Source organism: Choristoneura fumiferana, chromosome 4 (assembly GCF_025370935.1).
Source record: "Choristoneura fumiferana chromosome 4, NRCan_CFum_1, whole genome shotgun sequence".
Taxonomy (NCBI): Eukaryota; Metazoa; Arthropoda; class Insecta; order Lepidoptera; family Tortricidae; genus Choristoneura; species Choristoneura fumiferana.
This window is the reverse complement of record NC_133475.1, coordinates 10427987-10446652: the sequence shown is the minus strand read 5'-3', so window position 1 is coordinate 10446652 and position 18666 is coordinate 10427987. Positions and strand designations below refer to the sequence as shown.

At 37.1% G+C, this 18666-nt stretch overlaps 2 protein-coding genes across 8 annotated transcripts in view; both read right to left on the bottom strand.

Annotated features, from left to right (window-relative positions):
- Positions 1 to 2056, bottom strand: part of LOC141427179 (glutamate-gated chloride channel subunit beta-like) — a 143174-nt gene extending 141118 nt beyond the window's left edge. Inside the window, exon 1 of the mRNA XM_074086411.1 lies at positions 1670 to 2056. The gene's annotated coding sequence lies outside the window, so the exon portion shown is untranslated. The remainder of the gene's footprint in view (positions 1 to 1669) is intronic.
- Positions 2057 to 6821: 4765 nt separating this feature from the next.
- Positions 6822 to 18666, bottom strand: part of mub (poly(rC)-binding protein mub) — a 251124-nt gene continuing 239279 nt past the window's right edge. For 4 of the 7 annotated variants that reach the window (XM_074086919.1, XM_074086918.1, XM_074086923.1 and 1 more), the window contains 4 exons: positions 16768 to 16873; positions 14852 to 14976; positions 13909 to 14063; positions 10100 to 13323 (listed from right to left, as the gene is read on the bottom strand). In XM_074086919.1, coding sequence (XP_073943020.1) covers positions 13020 to 13323; positions 13909 to 14063; positions 14852 to 14976; positions 16768 to 16873 — 690 coding nt within the window. In that variant the 3' untranslated portion in view covers positions 10100 to 13019. Of the gene's footprint in view, positions 9545 to 10099; positions 13324 to 13908; positions 14064 to 14851; positions 14977 to 16767; positions 16874 to 18666 lie in introns of those variants that run through there. The other 3 variants (XM_074086924.1, XM_074086925.1, XM_074086922.1) reach the window with 3 other exon arrangements.

The following is an 18666-nucleotide window of genomic DNA, read 5'->3' as shown; positions in this document are numbered from 1 at the left end:
AGCCCATAGGACATATTGAGGACATAGGGTAGTTTTTATCCCGAAAAATTGCATACTTAGTTCTCGCGGGTAGCGATAAACGAATTCTGCGCTGACGGAGTCGCGGGTAACAACTAGTATTACATAATCGGCGACTCGTTGTTATTACAAGATGATTACATAGCTAATAGGTAAATTACACTTTAAATAGGTTTTAAATAGCCAATAGATCACGGGTAGGCGTCCTGAGGAGACCCCTCTTCCTCATTAAAAAGTGAAAAGAAGGTAAAGGAATTCCGCCCGCGTTTTTGCTAATAAGTCATCACAAAACTAGAACTTTGAGTCTCGCGGAGGGTTTCGCAGAGTTAGTTTTTGCTACCATGTTTTTGTCGGGGGTAGATAATTAATTCATCTCGGGTCGTGAGGGATGTAGGATCACAGTAATTATGTAAGAGGATGATTTTCACACCACAAATGGGGATTCTCAGCGAGGACGTTAATTGCGTAAGGGAAGAGTTATGTGCGTATAAATATTTGTGTAAAAATGGCGCGATTTTTCTATTAGTTAGACCTAATTTGTTTGTGATTGTAGACAGTCTGGGATGAGCTCCCGATATTTTAATTCATCTATACTAACCCTCAGTAAAAAATGTGTCTTTGTACTTAACCCAGATGATGCATGATAATCGGATAGCATATGCCTTGAGGTTAGCCTAGCTTAGTGGTTAGAAAACACAACTACCCGAGTTGGTTTCCGGGGCAGATGATAACTGTAAGAATAAGACGGTTGTTTGTTTCCGAGTATTGGGCGTAGGTATTATGTACCTACCTACTTCAATTAGAATTAATATTTATAAAAATGCTAGGTATACTTAGGCAAGTATTAGGTACCTACCATGTAAAATTACAAAATCTCAACCGTTGACTTTAGAGATTTCATGGATATTCTTCAAACAATTCAACGTTATCTGTTATAACCACGATGTAATTTCATGGAATTCATTAAAATCCCGGAATTCCATTTGAACTGCGAGGGAAGTGGTACTAAATCCATAAATAATGGCACGGGAAGATTTGCTATCCGTACTGGTCACAGCACAAATTAATAATGTATGTCAAACCATCAATTAAATAGAGTACCCTCCCTATTAGGTAGTTTAAATGTTTGATGTGTGACGTAAAAGATTTTATAGAGCTAGCCGGTTTATTTGACCTAGTTCCCGAAAGATACAACCTGCGACGTCATAGTTTGGCTGGAACCCAAATTTGGAAAACCACTTTCAGTTAGACACTTACCAACTTATTTATATATAAGTTATGTAAGCTCCGAAAGCCCTTCAATTTAGAGATATGGGGTAAAAGTTCTTTTCTTTGTTTAGTTAAAAAGCTAGCTTGCGATTTTTCATTAGGTACAAGTAAATATTGAAATATATTCTATTGGATTCTTCAAAGTAATGAAGTTATTTATAGTTCCAGGAACCTAAATTTAAACTCGTGTACGAAAATAATTTACAAAGTTAGCACCTACTTAAATGATGTAGAATAAAAATAAGCCTTAAAAAACCTAAATAAAAGATCTAAAGAATCCGTTAATGCTAATGAAACTTTGGAACTACTTTTCAAATTAAATATATTGCTGTAAAATAAAATTATCACATTTATTGGTAAACAATGAGCTAATAAATTTTACCTTCGCCGCTCCCACCGCAGTATCGATTCCCCACCAGCGCGGCGCGACAACACCACTCGCCAGAAATTAAATAATACCAGCAAAGCAAAACAAATGGAAACCAATTAACACAACACGTAACGTTAACACTTTAAATCGCTGCACAATGCTCTTCACTTGCCGCTACAGTCAACTTCAAAAACTAAAAAAAAAACAAAAGCCGCGAGTTGGATATTAAAAAATATGTGGCCGTTTTATACGATTTTCGCGTTCGGAAAAACGCGCTCTGCGAGAAAGTTACGTTTTACGCTTGTCCATTTCGTGGGCGCGCTCGGGACGAAAGTTTTCAGCGTAGCGGTTGAAGCCGAGTGTGCTTTGTTACGCAATTCACTGCGGTGCGAGCCGCCAGGGGGCAGCGCACTGCTAGTGGCGCAGTGACGGGCATGCGCAGAACGCACCGCCCGCCTGCGACCGTCTCTACCGTCATAAAACTTTTCACTCTTCACATGTCAACATCCCTCACCGGGGATACCGTTCCTCGTTGACCAAACACATCCCAGCGCTATTTATAAGTCTAGACGCATCATCACATTCCTGACATTTGCTAGTCGACGGAGTTCACTAACGGCGACGGAAGGTCGATAACAAAGCGTCATTCACAGGTCGGTCTACATACATCGCGTGTTGTCGTGGTGGTGTACAAGCAGGCCAACCTAATCTTATCATAATTATGCAAATCAATTACATGCCTGCAACTACTATAGGTTGGTATTTATATACATTATACTATTACCTTCTACATACAGGTACCAAGTATATCAATTTCTTCAACGCTGCACGGTGTCTACTGGCATAGATAACGTTACATTGTAAATGCACCGTAAACTAGGTTTATGAATTATGAATGTGCGCAATAAACACTTTTAGTGCCTTCTATTGCGTACTGTTATAGCTAAGATACAATCTTTCTTTGGCTAGAACTTAGGTATGTTTGGATAAAAATATACCACAGTAAAGCTACCTATTAAACATTTTAAACAATGTATGTGTCGGCGGCCGATCGTAAAATCCGCCAGATCACGAAATTCCTAGGCATATCGTGAAATGCCGCCATTTCAATAATAAGTTATAATAATAAGTTCCATAGATCTGGCTAACGCTGATCTGACCTTTGGGATTACCTACCTATGACCCAATTACTCACATTAAAATTTATACCTTACCTAGTAAAATTTCCTCACCGTGGCACTACATATATACAACACCGGAAGATGTATATAAGTGGGTCGTAACATCAATAAAAGTGATTAATAGTACCCATAACTGGTAATACACACGGGAAATAAATTATAATATTTAGTAGTTAAGCACAATATTTAATTAAGTATACCTAACTAATATTTTATTTATCTGGATTCTATTTATAGTAACTGTCGTCGCGACATCTTGTGGTTATTTTTGATAACCTACCTAATAGCGCCATCTCCGAAACGTTCTTTATTATAGGATCTTAATGTTCCCGCTAGATGGCACGGACATTAAGTATGTGCTAACTCCGGTCCATTTTCGTGCCTGGGGCCGTCGCTTTTCAAGTGTACCTATCTACCTCGTGTATACCGTGAAAACGTAAACCTACTTTGTGTAAACTGAATCACGTACCTACCAGTCTACGTGTGGCTTCCATAAGAACTGAAAATAAATAAGGAAGGGGAACTGAATAGGGACTGAAAGCATAAGCCCTAATGAACGTAAATTAGTATGTTGAAAAAAAAAACTTTTTTTTCACACAAATTAATTCGGCACGCAATGTATCGATAACAAAGCTCTAACAACTTTACTGACACTAACATTTGCTGCCTCTCTGAAACGTCAAATAAATGTTTGCATTATTATTGCTAACTAAAATTAATAACTCTCCATTAGTAAAGGTAAGGGTGAGGACCAAAAAGTTGCACACCGTTAAAGCTGCGTTAGCAGGTAGTTATAATTTCCACTAACTTTTTCCATTAAATGACATTGATTAATTTCCGTGTTACAATGGAAAGAGTTAGTGGAAATTATAACTATACTACTACCAACAATTACGGGTGAAGACCAAAAAGATGCACACCGTTAAAGCTGCGTTAGCAGGTAGTTATAATTTCGCAGCTTTAACGGTGTGCAACTTTTTGGTCTTCACCCGTAATTGTTATATTTTTTCGATAAAACGGTTCTCAATAGTTAAAGCTACCGTTAAATAAAATTTATGTTCTTATGGATGTCATAGTTTTAAAATCAATGTCGCTATGATTTCTTTGGCAAATGCGGCAAATATAGGTAGGTATGTAATGGGATGTCAACATGACATTATAAGGTAGCACAAAGGTTCCACCCTGGTACGTGATTCAGTTTCCTCTACTGTACACTAAATTTATGCACCTTTGTCGCTTTTTTTGGCTCTCGCGCATCTCAGGCGGTTTGCATATTTGACACATTAAGGGGCTGTTTCACGATCCATTGATTAGTGTTAACTGGCGGTTAGGTGTGATGCCGTCTCTATTTGTTTTGTTCGAATAGACGGCGACGGCATCACATTTAACCGTCAGTTAACACTAATCAGTGGATGGTGAAACAGCCCCTAAGTGTATCCTTGTCGAAGTTACAGCTAGAGTAGTAGTACAGTCAGCAGTAGAAGTGGATGAGCGGTCACGGTGCTAAAAATGATCTACACAGGACTCTTCGGCCAAGGTAATAAGAATGTTTAGATAATTTTGAACATCACAACTGTTTAAATTCTGATCGTACACAGGACTCTTCGGCCAAGGTAATAAGAATGTTTAGATAATTTTGAACATCACAACTGTTTATTTATCTACTTCTGCTGCTGATCGTACCGTAAACTCAAGGTTTCTATAGTCCCAGCGTTCATCAATAGTCCAAACGGACTTTTTAACATTTCGATCAATTACAGAACTGCTAACGTCATTTAGGAGGTTCATCGCAGCTAATCCAATAGAAAATGCACGAGGAATCCTCTGGGCCGGAGCGGAGTTGGGAACTGTGTCAGTCCATAGGCGCGGAGCTAGTAGCAGAGCGGAGCAAGTATCTAATGCGGAGTTGTAGTTTTCCATGCGCGGAGTTTCCCCGCTCGTGCGCACACTCGTTGCTCTCTGCGGTCTGCGGGGGCTCTAAAGAAAATGCAAACTGTTGGCGATCTGTGCCATCTTCACAACGAAATATGATAACGCCCCCTTGTGGGCGCTGGAGGCCTAATGCGGGCGGGGCCCAGAAAAAACCTTTGTGCCTTCATTAGGCGAGACTAATATTATTGAGATTGTTGTGTGGTGAGAAAAAAATGGGGGCGCTACAAAATAACCGATTTTCAAAGTGGGAGTTAAACGGAATAAGTTTGGGAATCTGACAGACTCTTTGCGGGGTGAAGCCGGGCAGAGCGGTGTCAATGCACGCGATACACGCGCAGATGTCTACATCGTGCCTACTCCACAAAATATAGAAAAACGTGCCTTCTTAAATTTGCGCTACTTATATTGTGTTACGTGCGCGTTGGTCTATGACTTGAAATTTGGTACAGACATGTAAGAGAGGAAGGCAACACAAGTTTTTTTTTATGAAAACTTATTACCCGTATGTAGCATTTTGTTTAACTTAAACATATAATTTTTTTTGAAAATAACCTATTATGTAAATGTATTTGAGGGAGTTTGAAAAATGAAAACCTCACGTTATTTACACACTTTATTGAATTAACATAATGAAACAAACTTCGAAATTAACCTCATGACAGTATACTGTAACCGTAATACATTAAAATTTAGTAACAATTCACAAAACTATTAGATATGTCGACAATTACAGTGATACGAAGTTATTCAAGTGAACTACTTGGCAATGCAAGAACGACTGTTCAAGTAATTTGCCTGATGCCCTGTCGCAAGATATGTCAAATTAGATACCTATCATACCAGGTATCATCGTTACAGTGACATCAGTGAACAGGATAAAAAATTAAATGCTTATTATTGCAGATGAACAACGATATTGATTATTTGGCATTTTTTTGATATTTCCTCTTAATTATACTCAGTCAATACCATTAGCATTACTACTAAAAGAGTACACTGAAGACAGACACGTTGGCATAACCCATACATGCTTAAGACAGTGAATGCTACTCATATTAAATATGCACATCATTTTGATACGCACGCGTTGATCAATTTGATCTTGATCGTATACTCTGTAGGTAGACTATGCCTCTTTGCTTTGAAACTCACCTTTAAATATATCTTTAATTTTCACAGTTACCTTTTTGTTTTTTTCATAAACGGTTTATAAAAGCAATGGTTTAAATATGCAGTTATAGAATAGAGCTTTAAGCATTTGAACTACAGTTAAAAGTTCATTTTGAACGCTTGTGGAAGAGTAGTGTAGTTATCTGTATGTATTATTACCCTGGTGTATTACTCTAGTATAGTAACGAGATAAAACGTCCCCGTTGGCCCAGTTATCTCGGGGTCTGAAGCAATATAATATTGAATTTCGAAAATCCATAACAAACGACACAACCCTTTTTACCCAAACGTCTTGAACCTGTATGCACATTTGATATAACAAAGACTTAGCAAATTATTCAAATATTTACGCCCATTTAGCAGATGACTTTGCGATGTACAACACATACAGTCGATATTTTAGGCAATATTATATTAGGTAAGTACAACCAATTTTAATAGCCATAAATTTAAGAGGGAAATTTGAATATGGTGCATTTAAAATTTAAAAATACAGGTGCTAACATGAATATTTAAAAGAAATTAGCTATTACATTTATAAATATTTGCTAAAATCGAATTTTACACTATAATACAGCGCTGTCTGACCCTGTCAATCAAGGCTAAGTTATAATAATATTAACTGATTTATATAAAATCAAGCAAACAATAAGAACAAATGGCACCAACGTTTAAGTTGAGTGAAGCTTTTATTAAACAGCAGCATGACGCCTGAGAGTTAAAAACTGCAGAACAGTGTACAATTAATCACTAATATTTGATAGTGTGATTCATACAATTAATAAAAATATTTAATGCTAATGATATAACAATACAATGAAAATATATTTTCTTTTTGGCTCTTGAAACTTGCAAGGGCAGCAGTCTTTTTTTATGTCATAGTCATGAGCAAGAATAACCAAATGGTATCTACGAACGTGAACAAGCCATTTCTGCCCCTACGCATATAAAAGTAAATAAACTTATAAATAAAATATGCACATAAAAATGCCAACAGACCAACAAAACTTAAATTATCATGTAGATAATTACGTGCTTACACAAGTTTACAAAATTGAGCAAATTAAAATAACACTAACAATAATGAACTGTAATATTATGCTAGTGAGTATAAAAAATATTTAGTACTTGATTAATAGAAACTGAATGTAATAATATAACGAACGACAAATCAACGTTTTATACTAATTGCTTTAAAATTGCATTCATCAGAAGAAACGTTTTTGACAGTCTGCCAGTGCCGCGACCGAGTTCGGGAATCTGCGTGTGTCGCAAAAATATTCATTTACTAAAACGTGCCGGTTATTTTATTGTTATGTCGACCGTGCCACTAACACGACAAGTGTGCACTACTACTAAGACGCTTGCTTTCCTTATCGACTCGCGACAAAACTCTGACGCAAACTTTTTGCACAAAAGTACACTCCAAATTTTAATCACAGCTATAAAATCTCTTCTCTTTATTAACTTATACGTCTTTTCTTGACCTCCTTTTTCCAGAGCTATGTCTACTTATTTATCCTATTAATATCTGTGTGGTACTTAATGTACAAAGCTCTATACATTGTCTTAATTGCAATTCATTACACTATAATATAATTGATTTTATCAAAAAAATTATTGCTAGTTTAATTTACTTCAAGCAATCCCACACAGAATAGAAAACTATTTTAGGAGAACACAAATATAGATTGAAATAAATTTTGACTAGAATATTTAATTTAAAAATGTCTTTTCTCAGAACTAGTTGACTAGCATCACCTGTTACATCAACCAAAATGATAATGCTCTTATTTTATCAGTACTATACCACGTTCAAATCCATACATAAAAATTTAGTCACAACTTTGGCACAATCATTCATTATTATTTTCTATAATTAATTAGTGAAATACTGAAGGGGAAGACATAGGGAAAATATGTTATTGGGATATGTTTCGAGTCTATATTTGTAAATCTAATAAATTGTGAATCTTATTACCTAGGATGCTAAATTAATAGTGTGTGGATACATTTTGTAAATATTTGTTTTTAACTTGACACTTTAATTATTTTAAAACTGACTGTACGCCTCCTATACTGAACTTACAGAATATTGCTTACGTACGAAATAGAACTCGAAATGAAATAATTGGCACTGCATTTTTGTAATATTGTGGCACTAAATTTGTTGGTGTCATGAAACAGAAAAATCATTGGAAAGCATGTCATTACACTGGTCCTATACTTACCTTATCCTAAATTAACCTAAGCTTTTTTTTTACTTTTTTTGGAAATATGTTGATTACCACAGGACTATCTATATTCTTGATCTAGGACTAAATACGATGAGCAGTCTGGAGAGGGTGATAAAATAATTGAAATTAATTTTTATACGTTACATTTTAAACATTAACTACATACTCTCAGAATAATTTATCATAAATCCACAACAATATTAATGTTAAACAAACTTTAACAATCTTTGGCTTTGATCCCTAGACCAATATTATTTATTCGACTTAAATTTTCGAGTAGCCGATGCACATATTGCGTGTTAATAGTTCGAATGTAAAATAAATTAGAAGACTATCACATTTAACAACACTATTTTTTTATAAACCTAACGTCTGATTATGGTCGAAGACGACTACGTGATGTACTGAATGTTCCTCCGCCTCCATCTCCGCTTTTAATGTAAGTTTCTTAAAGGATTTGATCCCATCGGTTTCGTATCGCCGCGTCGCGCCCCAGCGACGCAACTGTTACTGTAATACCTAATTCCCAGGTCATTACGATTATTTTATGTACAAATATTGTCTTTAACCCTCTCACTCTGTTCGCTAATCTAACGCTACGCTACGTCAGCGGATCCGAGGTCGATTGTAACGCTTCTACACCTACTATACGCCGACGCTCGACTAAACATACTTTGAACATTTTATTTATTTGTGGTCAGTACTGATCATAAAAAAATCAAATTTAACAGATAATTAAAATACTCGACCGCTTAACTCCATAGTAAATTCGATCAGCTTAGCTAAATCCTGTTGCATACATTGTCATTATAATAATAAATCGATAATCCGTGACCAGTCAACCTGTGAAGTTAACATAAAATACCAATCGTTCGCTTTTAAAATAAGTGCTTCGTGTTCCTGTTGACTGCACACGGATTAATAACATTTTTAACGTCAGTCACTTTATTTTCATGCTGCCAAAATCCCACCGACCAACCTCCTTTCGATTTATCGAATAGTCGACCGACCTCTACGAACGATCAATTAAATACAGTGGAGAATAAATATAAGAATATCTAAAATACTTATAAACTCGTAACAAATGTAAACATACGTTCAGCTAGGTAGCTTGATTTTTGCCAATCGGTTACCTTCTCGTCATCGAGATACAGTTTGGTCTTCGCACTCATTTGAAGAAATATATCGGAGCCAGAGTCCCGTATTGCTGCGGGATGTAGTACGCGCGGTCGGAGTTGTAGAGTTTGTACGCAGCGTTGGGATTCTGGCCGCGGAGCCCCATTCAATGGATCGGCGCCTTCACAATATGGTTGGGAGCGATGTAGTGGTAGCCCGGCAGCGGCAGCCCCGCCGTCTCCATCGTGATCCTGCAACACGACACCGCATCATTACACCCGCGCTCACCTCCGCCTTCTATTACAAAACATATCCAAATGTTTCAACCGACAGTGTACAAAGTGAATCAAAATACATCGTCATAACTACTAATCACATAAACTTTAAGAAGTTTAGACGTATTTACACTAGCGACATGAATGCTATGATGAAAGTGACGTATTAAAATATGGATCGCTCGGAAATGGAATCGAAAGGAAACAGAAATAAAAGGGCAGTCGAATTTTCATAAAAATAATAAACATGCCATGACGTAACCCCGATAATGCGACTGGATATTCTAGGACGTAAATTAAAACGTATAGGAAACATCTTACCAGGATATTGGATGATCCAGTGAGCTTGTAGGAGAGGTTACTCGTGGAGCAGAGTTCGGCGTCAGGTATCACGGGAATGTTTGGTGCCTGGGTTGGCAGGAAAATGGCGTGGGTTCTTGATTAGGAGGCTATCCGATTCATACAAGACATTACCTGCACTCAGAATGTGCACGCGAAAGCGAGTGGGCCGTATAAATAAAAATGTACACGAGTTATTTATATTTTATTAAATATGTACTTGAAACAATACACTTTTACTTAACGATTCTAGCGAGTAATATAATTCCTGAAACGATATGAAAAATGTTAATTAAGTGCCTTAAAATTAACATGATTTATCTTTACAAATAAAACTGATCTTGGCGGTCGAATTATAAGTACCGTTACAAACATTCCATTGGACCTCGATTTTAATTTTGCACTAACTAATTAAAGACGGCGTAAAGGCAAGCGTCACCTTTTTACATTTATTCTGTAATAACTACGTTGCCTTTACCTCGATTACGATTAAATACAAAACAGCTACACCTAATGTGCAAGTATCAATAGTGACAAAAACGTTGATTTTAAGTTAACGTAGCGGCTGCTTGGGCTACAAGGCTAGTTTATTAAACACCTACCAATTGTATAAAATCAGACGACATTATATCATCTCCAAACACATCGAAAACGAAGATAAAGAGCGCCTCGAGGTTCAACCAATGACATGTATCATTATCTCTAATCAATAATACCCACACGGGTAGGTACTGAAGTCGTATCCAATGAAGTCTTATTTTGATTAGTTCGCTTGTTTTTTTTTTATAGTTTCTTGTTCAAATAGTTTACTGGACTTGATTCTATACTTAGGTGATTTGTGACTTAACTAGATGTTTATGGTTATTATACGGTTGAAATTAGAACTGTTGTGGACATTGTTGCCAGACTTCATTATTAACACATATCACACATAATGATTTCTAATTTTTAATTCTGATTTTCTAGCACACTGTATAACAAATTCAATATATACTCAGCGGCACAAAATTTGGCCAACCCTTCATACAAAATTACCGCTCAGTATAGTAAGGATATTATGTTCGTTCACGCGGACAGTTTTTAAGTTCTGATTTTTGTATGTGACCCGATATTTGTGGTATTATTCATCATCCATCATTCCAGCCTATATATGTACGTCCCACTGCTGGACACAGGCCTCCTCACAGAATGAGAGGGCTTGGGCCGTAGTTCCCACGCGGGCCCAGTGCGGATTGGGAACTGTGGTATTATTGATTCAAGGTATTCTTAAACAAATTTTACAATTCGAACTAATTGTGGTTAATGTGCTCGCATTAGTTTTGCAGACAGGTCTGGCTTGTTGGTTTACTTTACTTCAAACTTCGTTTTCGTAGAAAATATTTTCAAAGCATTGTTTTTATTATCTTTCATTTAACAGATACGTACTTCACTTTTTTAATATTCGACTGTTTGCCATCAAACGAGCAAGTGGGTCTCCTGATGGTAAGAGATCACCACCGCCCATAAACATCTGCAACACCAGGGGTATTGCAGATGCATTGCCAAGCTAGAGGCTTAAGATGGGATACCTCACGTGCTAGTAATTTCACCGGCTGTCTTACTCTCCACGCCGAAACACAACATTGGTGCCAAAGCGCTCTTACTTTTCGGGTGATTCAATAAACGAATGGCAACAATTATTATCGAGTCAAGAATGCGATACGATATACCTACGAAGTTTACTTTAATTTAAAAAGTATTATAATTTTTAAAAAGAGCCCGATTATGTTTTCTACAATCTTACACTGATAAATTATTAATAATCGGTAAAGTAGCCATCAAACATAATTCAATAGAAACGCGTTTTAATTTGATGAAATTCAAAAATTCTATTCGAGATTACCTCAGCTAAGTCTAAAAAGCGAATTTCTGAATTACAGTTTGATGTTTTCACTAGACACCCTGTATTTATTCAAATAGACTTATGTACAATCTTTCATACGCGAAGCATTGTATATTCAATATAATATTTATTATTTAAGCATCTATGTATTTTCTACTATTGTCACAATCCCTAGTTATCGATACTCATTATAATTATAAATTATCTTGTTTTAAATATTTTAAAATGTTCCAAGGCAGTGCACGAAATGTCAGTATACTGAACTCTTTATTTGAAGAATCTGAAGTCAATTTTGTAGTCTTATTTCATTAAGTACACGCGGATCGAAAAAAAAAAGGTTTCAGAACGATCTTCGCTATTAAAATGCACAGCGAAATGAAAAATATTACGATGAGAAATTTAACAATAGATTATTAGGTTTTAGATTTCTAATATGTAATGTTGCAATGAGTTGTACGTTTAAATATAATTAATGTCGCCGAAAATAATTACAGTAGACTAGACAGCCCCGCTACTTATATTATTAACCTAGTACCCTAACTTACTACAACTAGGTATTCTTACTTCTTAGAACTGCCGATTTACCGTTCATCCATGTTGGACTTTGTAAATGCAAAGTAGTTAATTTGGTTTAAAACAGATTCGTAACTATCCAAAAACCTAGTAAACATGGAACACCGAGAATATACAAAAATCAAAATACAATGGCTTCATTATAAACCATTATATGAAACTACTCGATAGCTACAATTTCTAAATCTGTGTCATGTTAAGACAGTTCCCATCACTAAAATATAGCCACATGATTTTAAGCGCAAAAAATTTTTTGTCAGTAACGATTAGAAAAAGAAATTATACAGATCCGACTCATCGGTTTCGTAAAACGATTTTATAGAGGATCTAGTTACAGAAAATCCGACTCTGTAGGTCTGAACATCGAGATCTCTACTGTACACAATAAAACGAAAATTCCTCCAGTTCTTTAAAAATGGAAACCCCCAATGATTTATAGATTGATTTCGTCAGTTCATAAACTAGGTTTCAAGTTTAAAAATACATATGATTTAAGATAAATAAAGCCTTTCGTTTTTAACACGTCGCTCGAGATAGATCACGCGGCGATTCGACCGCGACTACAACCGCGTGGCGGCAATCAAACGACTAAACTAACTCTAGCGTACAATCGTCGTCAACCGGCGTCCGAGAAACCCCCGACGTGGTATCTATGTTCTAATAGGGATTGTATTTGTTTCGTTCTTTGGACGTTTTCGTGGGGGTTTCATCGTCATTTCTGCGGTTGAAGGATTTGTTATGGTTGCGGTGAACGCCAGTTGTTTGGACCGGTTGGGCGGGGGTTGTGCCGCTGAGAAGGTCGGTGAGGCCCCCGAGGGCTGAGAGCGAGTTGAGGGCCCCCAGAGCCCCCGTCTTGGTCAGCAGCTGCGCGAGGGGGATGGCAGAGGCCAGGGGGCTGCTAGACGAGGCCGCGGCCCCGGCCGTCCCTCCACCTTCTAGATTCGCCTTCTGTAGCTCCACACTGTGGGAGCGGGACAGGACTTGTAAAGGGTTAGGCGACAAGCAGGGCCGATTCGATGCGTTTTCGCGATCCGTTATCGAGTTGAAATGATATTAAAAGCCGTTTGCGGGAGGCTAAATCGTGTAATTTACTGATATTTATATTTTGTTACAAGTTAATTTCGGTTTTTAGGTTAAAATTAAGCTTCACGCTAGCGTGTTGTTATAATCATATCACGTTATAGCGACAGTTAGCGAAACAAATTTGATCGAAACAACAGCATTTTTCAGTGAGTTTGGTAATAAAAAAAGTCTCTAATATTGGTTTCTCATTTTAAATGAAACTTTCAATATACACCGCTTTTTTTTTCAATTTCATAATTTCGTAATTCAGTCTCACACAAACGCTAAGGTTATCCAATGCAAACTTACGCGGCAATCGAACCGTCCCATAAAAAGGTAAAGATAAATCAGAGGATAATTATAGGATGTTAAAATAATCGATCTTCGAGGGTGGATATCTAGGCGTCTTAAAACGGATGATAGGTAAGTCAATGGTTGGTATAAGAGGAGAAGGTAAATGTGTTATGTCGTGTGTGCGCCTTACCTCATGTTGATGAGATACTGAGCTAGGGCGACGGAGTCCGGGTTGCCGGATATGGTGATGGTCCGGTCGGTGCTGCCGCCTTCGCGTTCCTCGCAGTTCGATATCCGGATCATGGCGCCAGATATTTGACGGATCTCGGCTATCTTAGTACCGCCCTGTGAAGATGTAAGCAGTACGTTAGGATCGCAACAAGCATTATATAAATCACGCCCTTGACATAATTCGTCACGGGAAACAATATCTACAAATGGTCTGAAACGACAAAACAACAACATGGTAGGTAATTAACTTAAGTTCAATAACACACATTTTATTGTGATTATACACAAATCAAAAGTCTTGGGATACTCATTAGTATCTCTAGACAGATGTTTTGGTACAGAAGTAATTTGGCTTTATTGAAATGTTCAAAACTGTCTAGGCATAAAAAATATCCCTAGGCACTTTTGATGATGATATTTAATGAAACAAAGGTAATTTTGTAAAAAATCCACCAAGTAATATATATCTTAACTTTTAGACCGGCCACAGACCTATCCATTCTGTTCTGAGATTCTACACAAGTGCCTATCAAGCAACTGTTCCACGTCGTGAGGTAAATTCTAACATTCCCTCATAGCCCGGCCACTACTATGAGCCAGCGATTTTCTAATATATTGCGTGTGCAGCGCAATGAACAGAGAAATCGCTTGCCGCGCAGCCAATCGCATGTAAGAGTGGAATACAATTTGTAGCTTGTAAGATTCCTCAAGTGCCGCACACTGGTTATATCAAATTGTTATCTAACCAGTTTCGATTAGACGCTTTAGGGGTGAGTGTTAAAAAGTAGAATGTGTTCCAGATATAAAGATAGCGTGAAGGAGTAACATATATACACAAACTTTTGCATATTTATAATATTAGTACTAGGATATCCTTTAGCTAGGCTGTTTTATAAGATTACCTTGCCAATGATGCATCCGATGAGTTCATTGGGCACGGTCATTTCGTGCGACTGCTGGTTGGTCGCGGGCTGGTTGCGAGATTGATTCGAGGTGCGCAGTTGCGAGCCAGCTAGTGCCGCTAAAGCTGCATTTAAAAATAAAACAGTTAATATAGAACGATTAGGGTTTACGCGAATAACCATTGATATGCTACTATTGCAACTAATCAGTAATAGACAAAAAACAGTTATTTGTGTCACAAGGGAGCAAAGTATTTACGGCAAGGGCGGTACATTGAATCCAGAATGTAGCGAAGGACTCTACAATAGAATCCTGAGCGTAATGAGGGATTAAAGTGTTAACGCCCAAGATGAAAATAATTTAGCCCCCGAGTGACTCATACAACTTTTCACACCGAGTATGAGAAAATATTGAAATAAAACAATTTTAAAATAATTAAAGAGCAACCAGTATATAAAATGGCGTGGTTAAAATTATCAACTTCAAAAAATTGCATTTACAAAAAAACACGTAAAAAAGTCTTGAAGAGAAAAGTTGCACTTTGATCCTTCTCGTCAGGGAGGAAAAGTTACTTTTCTAAATAAGAGGTGTGAAAAATTACTTTTTTTCTTCCAACTATGCTATAATTTCATCATAACCGCACTAAATACCCAGCACAAAGCGGGACTTTTCTGTTCTAGAGCAGAAAAAATGTATGAAAATCCTTTATTGCATCGTTTTAATTTTTTTTTAAATTGCACGACCAAAGAGGTAACAAGTATTTTTGCTATAGAATTAGCCTGCATAGTGTAAAAAATGTAGTGTTAGGTTGGTCAACCTGACGGTTTTATGAAATTTGACAGATTGCGTACAAAAGATTATTACTACCAATCCTACCAAAAATAGAAAGTAGCCGAATATAAAAAAAAAACTTTGTGTGTTTGGTTGGCCAACCTGGCGCCCATCCGAAATTTGTCAGATCGCGGGTAAAAATATCTGCTATATATACTAACTCTGCCAAAAAAAGTAAGAAATTAAAAAAAAAAACAAATTGGCGGGAACCTTGCTAATTTTCCGTGAGCATTTTTTGAGAGTGCGAATGTAAACTTACAAAAATGGAATCATCGAGTGCTAGTGACATTTCTTTCCTATTAATTGTTTAGCATGAGTTTTTTTCGTCTACTATTCCTGTAATAGTTGAAAGAAAAGCAGATTATGCACCGCGCATTAAGTATATTGTTGCACCAAGCAGAAAGTAATTTATATTGCCCTCGTGATTTTTAAAGCCTTCGCTGACGCTCGGGCTCCAAATCGGCACTCGGTACAATAATAAATAACTTTCTGCTTGGTGCAACAATCTACTATTACCGTTTTTACTATATTGCGGGAAAAGTTAAAAGCAATGCTCTGAAGGTAATCTTCCTGGTCGGGGAATGGGATCAATAAATCATCAACATCATCATTTACAGGTTAGTTTCTAAAAACCACTCTTCTGGTATTTTGTTTTAAAGAAACTGAACCCACTAAGTTATTCGTCATAAGATTTTTCGTGATAAGTATTTGCTTGACAAACGTAACTAAAGGCTTATTAAAGTAAGGCTTTCACAATAAAAATACTATATACAGTATGGTTGACTCACGCTTATATCATGCTGGTGCGTGATGTTATAGATTTAGTTAATAAAAAACTAGGGGTAAAATAATTAGCTACAAGAACAATGGTTATTCAGATTGGTTATTTCGGGTTAGGATAAAACGCTTCAACTCCGTCTACATTTTTTTTTTCATCCATACTAGACTTATTTTTATTAAGAAATCTTGCTATAAAAAACTAGCAAATTTAATAGCAGAAATAAAATTAAATGGCTTATTTAAAATACAGACGGAGTGGTAGCACAAGGAGTAAAATAAAATAGGTAAAAAAATGGGTACGTGCTTTTTCCTATACCTGCCGGGTTGAGTCCACCCGTGTTGGACGGCGCCAACCCTCCAAGGCCTAAAGCCGCTAGCCCGGCCAGTGGGGACTTGGCTAGGCCTCCCATCTAAAACACAAAGGCCTAGTTAGTTGCAGCTTATTTTATTGGACGTTTTAAAGGTCGCAATGTACGAAACTTGATTTTTTGGGAGAACGATTTTTAACATCTTCGCGATGACAGGTACAAGGTTCGATCGAGTACTTGGTGGAACAAACAGATCACATTACTGCGTACACTGCGACCTTAAAATATATAATCATAATATTTTTGATTTCAGCTCCAGCTGCTTGTTTTCGTCTTCTCTGACATTGCCGGGATGGGATCGCTGGATAAGGGGTTACCTGGGTAGAATCTGATCACGTAAAATAATTATTAGTACCTCTAAGAGAATTCGCAATAATTATCACACTGAGCAATAAGATAGTAAAACATTACGAATTTCCTTAGCACAAACATGAAAATCAATCCACGATGTGAGTCCTTGAGTGGTGCTGCCCAAGTGTAAAGTGCACCTTTGGAATACTTCCTGTATCTTTGTCTGCAACATCGATGTCATATCTAAACACTATTTGACGACTCACGTTAGCCATGCGTCCATGGTTAATGTCAACAGTAAATTTCGCAAGATAAAACAATAACAACATAACTCGGAAGAGGCAATGGCAAAAATAAGGAGAGGTGCAAGTACGGGAATGGTCGAAAACTTTCTGCAGCGTTGCAATGTGCTTGAGTAGTTTTCGGATACGCAACGGGTTCGTACCACGGCGATGCCAGAAAACAAACAGATAAAGCTGTGAACGTGTCCACCTCTACTCGTGATCTGACGATGTCACGTTCGATCAGTGTGCTTAATAAAATAACGTGACAACTATTTCTAAGGACCATTACATTATGGATACATTATCGGGGTCTAAATAAGAAATAACAGCCGCCGGGAGTTACGTGCACTTAAGATAAGGAAGATCATAATGAGCCACAAGCGAAAGGGGAATTACAACGCAAAATAAATAAAATTCATACCTACAGTCCACATCACCGGGTTTCTAGTTCTATTTATTTACATTGTTAATTAATCGGCAACTAAAGGGAATTCGACACCACACATCCAAACCAATTTAAGGGATTCTGGGGCAGCACCAATCACATAATGTCACTCTGTGTTCACGCAACCTCATAGAGAAATGTATTGCAATAATCACATTTTTTGTTGTATGAATTAGGTTGAACACATTCACTAACATTTTTCTTTACTGAAAGACTGACTGAACTGAGCAGTAGAGTCCGAAAATAACTGTAAAGAATAAGGTTAGAAAATGCTGGACCGAGTGTTTCATTCAGAGGGGGGGTCTACCACGAAAAGACAATTGAGCATTCCGAAAGTTTCAAGTTGTCTACAAGGTAGAAAGAGAGTTATTTGCGGCGGAGTTGTAGTGGTCACCGCCACGACAGCTAAACAAGACAAGTTATTTTCTTGGTGCATAATATTTGTAGCCAATCCGTTAGGTACTACATTTCACGATGTGTTTTTTTCTATTTCTGATTGTTTTCCACAAGTCCCAGAAATAAAAAATAACTGGCCACTTAAAGACATTTCAGCAGACCCATTGTTGTCGATTCAATATCGTGGCAGCCACCACGTCAACTAGCCAGAAGTATTTAAAACCAGATCCGATTACGTTTTGCTTTACATTTCCATTTAGATTTAAAATTGTTTATCTGAAATAGTTTAGCATAATAGCATAATGCATGAATATATTTCAGCTCAAACACGTCTCCTCTAGCTGGCCCCCGATATACTTAAAATGATCGCAGCCGAAACCACTGGAGCTAAACTTGGAGATAGACTTGATTTTTGACAG